This window comes from Sinocyclocheilus anshuiensis, unplaced genomic scaffold, assembly GCF_001515605.1.
Source record: "Sinocyclocheilus anshuiensis isolate Anshui unplaced genomic scaffold, SAMN03320099.WGS_v1.1 scaffold729, whole genome shotgun sequence".
Taxonomy (NCBI): Eukaryota; Metazoa; Chordata; class Actinopteri; order Cypriniformes; family Cyprinidae; genus Sinocyclocheilus; species Sinocyclocheilus anshuiensis.
In genome coordinates, this window is record NW_015536561.1 from 239,940 (window position 1) to 245,978 (window position 6,039).

General features: G+C 38.2%; 1 protein-coding gene across 2 annotated transcripts in view; it reads left to right on the plus strand.

Annotated features, from left to right (window-relative positions):
• Positions 1–2,966, plus strand: part of LOC107701843 (DET1 homolog) — a 5,580-nt gene extending 2,614 nt beyond the window's left edge. Inside the window, exons 4-7 of one of the 2 annotated variants that reach the window (XM_016503975.1) lie at positions 432–785; positions 1,013–1,203; positions 1,975–2,166; positions 2,673–2,966. In XM_016503975.1, coding sequence (XP_016359461.1) covers positions 432–785; positions 1,013–1,203; positions 1,975–2,166; positions 2,673–2,862 — 927 coding nt within the window. In that variant the 3' untranslated portion in view covers positions 2,863–2,966. The remainder of the gene's footprint in view (positions 1–431; positions 786–1,012; positions 1,204–1,974; positions 2,167–2,672) is intronic. The other variant, XM_016503984.1, reaches the window with a different exon arrangement.
• The last annotated feature ends 3,073 nt before the right edge of the window (positions 2,967–6,039 follow it).

Here is a 6,039-nt window from a genome sequence, read left to right on the forward strand (position 1 = left end):
TAAAAGCGAGGTGTGCTCTGATTGGCCAGCTATCCAGTGCGTTGTGATTGGCCAAATACCTCGTGTGTGACGGAAATGTTACGCCCCTCCCTACCATACTGTGATGGAGCGACGAAACAAAAACATTAAAACCTATTATAAACGAGGCATTTGTTGCATAATTACGGATAATAATGGATTATAATGACTTGTACTGTCTTTTTACGCATTGCGTTGCATCGCATAAAACCATGTCTGCATTTGTGATTGGAGAAATGACAAACACAAGCCCTACTCTACAGTGCCCATAAAACTCGCTTTTGTAACACTTCAAAGAGAAAGGATTTAAATCGCATCATATGACCCCTTTAATTACTAAACACAATTTATTGAAACCAAATTTCTATAAACAATTACTAATAAAATGTATTTTTGATCCAACTCCTAACCAGGTGACACCAGAAGGAACCTTCCTTGATGTGCGCACCATTGGTCGTTTTTGTTACGAGGATGACCTGCTGACACTGTCTGCGGTTTACTCTGAGGCCCATGCTGAAGGCCAGCCCGGTTTATCCCGTCTGTATAAGGAGAAAACCATCAACTCCTTAAAGCACCGTCTGCTGGTGTACCTGTGGAGGAGGACAGAGCAGGACGGCAGCGCCACGGCCAAACGACGGTTCTTTCAGTTCTTCGATCAGCTCAGGCAGCTGCGCATGTGGAAGATGCAGCTGCTGGATGAACATCACCTGTTCATAAAGTACACCAGTGAAGACGTGGTCACGCTGAGGGTCACTGACCCCTCACAGGTACAAACCACCAGCTCACCCACATGCACTGCAGTAACCAGAGATCGAATCAGATATGCCCTTACTGGCGTCATCCGTTAATCTCTGGTAGTGTAAGATATAATACTTGTTTTTGTTTTGTTGTGAATCTTTATACAGGTGGGATTTGTGTTGCGTGGATGGTGGTTGTTGGATCAGAAGTAAAATATTGTGTAAACTTACTACTCAATTCTCCTCTTCATTTTTAGCCCTCGTTCTTCGCGGTTTACAATATGCTAACCACTGAAGTTATTGCGGTTTTCGAGAATACTTCAGACAAACTTCTGGAGCTTTTCGAAAACTTCTGCGACCTCTTCCGGAACGCCACGCTCCACAGCGAGGCTGTGCAGTTCCCCTGCTCTGCTTCCAGCAACAACTTTGCCCGTCAGGTGCAGCGCAGGTGAGATATAAATATCAAGCAATTAATGGTTGAGCCAGAGGAGGCCTGTATCACTTTGTCTCACAAAAGGCTATAATAGTGACTCAGTGTAAATGTGCCACTCAACATATTGGGTGGGAACTCACTCATGCCGACACCTTTTGATATTAAAAACCCTAATTATGCAGACCTGAAAAAAGGAACATAACTTAAAGATTCTGAAACTTTTTGAAAAACCTCATCCATTGAAAATGATGCAGACAGACTACTTTCGAAATTCGTGCACTATATTTTTATATTTTTTTAAAGAAGTCTCATGCTCACCAAGGCTGCATTTATTTAATCAAAAATACAGTAAAAACAGTAATAATGCTTTCTGTTTTAATATATTTAAAAATATAATTTATTCCTTTGGTGAAGCTGAATTTTTAGCAGCCATTACTTCAGTCTTCAGCGTCACATGATCATTCAGAAATCAGCATAATAATATGCCGATATGCTGCTCAAGAAACATTTTTTACTATTATCAAGGTAGAAAAAAGTTGTGCAGCTTAATATTTTGTGGAAATCAATATAATGTTTTTCCAGGGATTTTATAGGGATTGATGAATAGCAAGTTTAAAAGAAGAGCATTTATTTGAAATATTACAAAAAATCTTTACTTTTCGTCCATTTGATACTTCCTTGCTGAAAGAATAACTTCTATAAAGAATCATTTCTATAAAGAAGAAGAAAAAAGAGATTGGTCACTTGGCCTACACATTATTTATGGACTGGTTTGTTTGTGCCCAGGTTTAAAGACACTATTGTGAATGCCAAATACGGAGGGCATACGGAGGCGGTCAGGAGGCTTCTTGGGCAGCTGCCCATCAGTGCTCAGTCCTACAGCAGCAGCCCGTATCTGGACCTCTCCCTCTTCAGCTATGACGACAAGTGGGTGTCCGTCATGGAACGCCCAAAGACCTGTGGCGATCATCCCATACGGTACCTCTGAGTTTAAAACCAATTCAGAAGTGAATTTTTATCAAAAGTTGTGCAATAGTGAGATATTTTAGTGCAATTAATGACTTTTTATTGGAATATTATTTAATAGCCATTTTGTGTATTTACGTATTACTTTTAGAGAGTTTTATTGTTATCTCCTTGCAGGCTTAAATATAGACCTATGCACAGTCTAAAGATTGTTGACAAAGACAGTGATTTGCAGAAGAGGCCAGAATGCACGCCCACTTTTCCAGTATAGTGAAAAATGATGCCCAGCGTGAGGTCTGCAACAACTTCCTTGTTAAATCTTGAAATTGAAGTGTAATTTCATGCCGTGACAGGCGATCTTTAAAACACTTCCTGAGACCTCTCAAAAATTTCCCTGACAAATGTTACCATAATTCTCTGATGTACGAAACAACGCTAAAAAACACACAGGTTTCTTGCTGTCGACATGTGATTTGGCATCGTAATAAACTGCTACTGTTTTTGTTTTCCTGCTGCAGGTTTTACGCGAGGGACTCAGGGTTGCTGAAATTTAAGATCCAGGCAGGCCTGCTGGGCAGACCCATTAACCATGCGGTCAGGAGACTGGTTGCGTTCACCTTCCATCCCTTTGAACCCTTTGCCATCTCTGTGCAGCGCACCAACGCCGAATACGTCGTCAACTTTCACATGCGCCATGGATGCGTATGATAATGCATGTGTGAGTAGAGACATACGATTTGAGAGACTCATGGATTAAAATCTCTGTTTTCTTTTTATACATCCTTTTTATATTAAAGTTTTATTTATTACAAATGTGATATCTTTTATATTTAGCTTTTCTCTTCTTTTACTAAATTGCAATGTGCAAAATAAAATGCTTTATTTATATTTTTCAGTATTGTTTGACCCATTGTCCTGTCTTTTCTCGCTGAAGGTGAAAGATTATTGTCAAAACAGATGTTTTAGTTTTTCAGCATAGTTTAAACAGACAGGACATTAAGATATTCTCAGTTCACATTCGACATCTGCCATTTGTAGATAGCAGAGAAAGTATAGATTATGCTAATGCCCCCTCTTAGCAGTTTTCCCCCTCAAAAGCCTAATGAAATAGTTCAGCTTCCATTACCAAGCCAGCTCCCACATAGTCGACCAGCATTAACCAAAAAATGGAGGTGGGTTCGAAGCACACAACACCACACCAACACTAATGCCACAATAATAACAACAAAAACTAATTCTGAAATTGATTCATTATAGCCAGTTTACTTAGTGAGAGGCTTCCCTGTGGGAATACGATTGTTCAGTTGATAGAGCAGAGGTTGAAGAAAATGCATCTGTTTTAACAAGCACTTCAGTGCTGATTGAAGGACAATTTTCAATACAGGAGATTGCGACAGCTTTAAAACACCAGCGTTTCTGTGAACTTCCATACGGAGGGGAAAGAGTTTTCCCTCTTCATAATGAAGAAAAAATACAATTAGAACTAATAAATCGAACGCGTAAATCCCAGACGACTTGTATTTGGAGTCGCTCGTCTCGGTGGGAAAGTAGCATGTAAAATCTCCCCCCACCAGTCTAAAAGCTTTCTTTTCTTGAATTTCCATGGAGTGCCATTTTTTTTGAGTGGACCCCTAAGTGCAACTACTGTAAGTGTAATCATTCTCTCAAGGCTTTATGAATACGAATCCCTGATATCCCGCTAGTTACTGACAGAAATTTCCCATGTCCAGCAAGATGACCGTGTTCTTGTAGGTGCTCCAGGCGCAGTTGTGCGTGGGGCCCCTGAACGCAGGAATGAATGCTTTTAGCCGCGGACTGGATTGAAATGTGTGATCCTAGGGTTCGGTGTGGGCGGGAGTGGGAGGGTGTCGACTGTGCTTCGTAGGGCTTCTCTCTCATTTAATTCATCTGTAATGGTGCTGCTGCGATATGGAAAAAAAAAATCTTACCAGGGTTATAATTTCCCTGTGCAATCAGTTCAGTTTTGCGCTGCATGGGAAAAAAAAAAGGGGAGAGAGTGAGAGAGAGAAAAAAGGTGAAATGTACGGAACACTTGATTGAGGAGAAAATTAAGTGAAACGTTGTGAATTGTGATTGCATTATTCAACGTTTTCCATCACATTCTTCCTTCTTTTGTGTTTCTATTATGCGTCGTGGTGACCTGTCCCCATCACAAATGATCCACACTGCTCCGGGCATGAGAGAATTAATTAGATGAAGAGAGAGAAGAACTAAAACATTTACCACAACAAAATTGGTGCCGACAGAGATGTTATGCCATGCTCTTTCAGTCCGACCTCGTCACAAGCTTTAATAGCTGTCATTGTTGTGGCTGCCTGCGCTGTTAGAAAGAGACTGTCTTTCATTGCAGTCTTTATCGCTCCGGTTTAAAAGGTGTTACTGAACCCGAACCATCCATCATGGGTGCGCTTTGTAAAACATAGGATATCTGTGTGTCATCAAATGAAAATCTGTGCTTCTCTCCAACCTAGTGACTTATTAGAAGGAACATTTAAAGTAACTTGACATTTCATCTTGCTTCATGGGTTTTTATAGCGGCATCGGTCGGCTCTGCCACATGTGAAGTTGCAGAGCTCATTGCATAGGTCAGTTGTCTACCTCCCTAGGTGTTATTCTCCTCCAACTTGTCACAAAGTCTTTTATGATATGCAATTACAATCCTTTCTGGTCTAATCTGGAGTTATTTGAAGTATTTTGCAGTTTAAAACTTCAAATGACCGTGATTGGCTGGTTGGTTCTCACTTCTGAATGACTTAAACTTGTATGAGAGCTACTGATTTCAAGTTTTTTTTTTTCCTGTTTAGGATTAAGATTAGGATTTATTTTCATCAAAATGTGCTGATAGTCTAGGTAATACATAAAGCAAAAAAAAAGAAAAAAAAAAATATAATATTTGCTAGAAGTTCAGTTTGGAACATTTCTTAAAATTTGAGCATGCTTGCCCTTTAAAACTATATAAATGTTGACTCAGCTGAATGATAGTGCACACAAAATAAATATTTATTCAAAAAATAAATACATTAATTTATTATTTATATGTAATATATTTTTGTATAAATATTTTATGTACTTATGAATTGATTTTTTTTAAGACAATTCAATTGTAATTAATTGCACAAATTAAAATAGCTTTTTCTTTTAGTTTTAGTTTTATGACCAAGTCATACTTTAAGACTTTTTAATGCTAACTTAATTTTATAGATTAATCATATAAATTAAAATAGTGGTTTGGTAAACAAATGAACAAAGTACTGGCATACAATCAGGCGAGACTCAACTACATAAAAAAAAAAAAAAGGTCGATTTAGTTATTTATTTTTTTAACTAAAATTTTAAACATTTTTTTTTCATAAATGTGAGGTCTGGACAAGTTGTCACTTGTTTTATATATCATCATTCTAATGGATTTTATCACAATGTTGGCCAAAACAGTGGTTTCATATTTTGTTACTGTTTACATTTTTGCTTTCCCATTCATTTTTATCTTTCATAATTATTTTAATGTTTACATTTTGCTCAGAAGCCTTTAATAGGCTGTTTAATGGCAGTTTCCATTGCGACAGCTTACCCCGTACAGCAACTTCTTTCTTTTATATACGCACGTATTTTATATAATAATAACAATGTATCTTTGTTCAATTTTGCATACATTTTATGATTGTTTAATTTGCCTGTGCCCTTAGCGTTCGAAACGACACAGGTGGCAAGTGTTTGATGGCCCTGTAACACTTTTCCACTTTTTGTAACTATAGACTCTTCAAACTTGTAATCAGGCACTTATTTTGTGTTAATTAAGTCTGCACAAATGGCAGCAACCTAGCATGCAGAGAGGGCACGCATCACCTGAAAAACTTCATCTGGGTT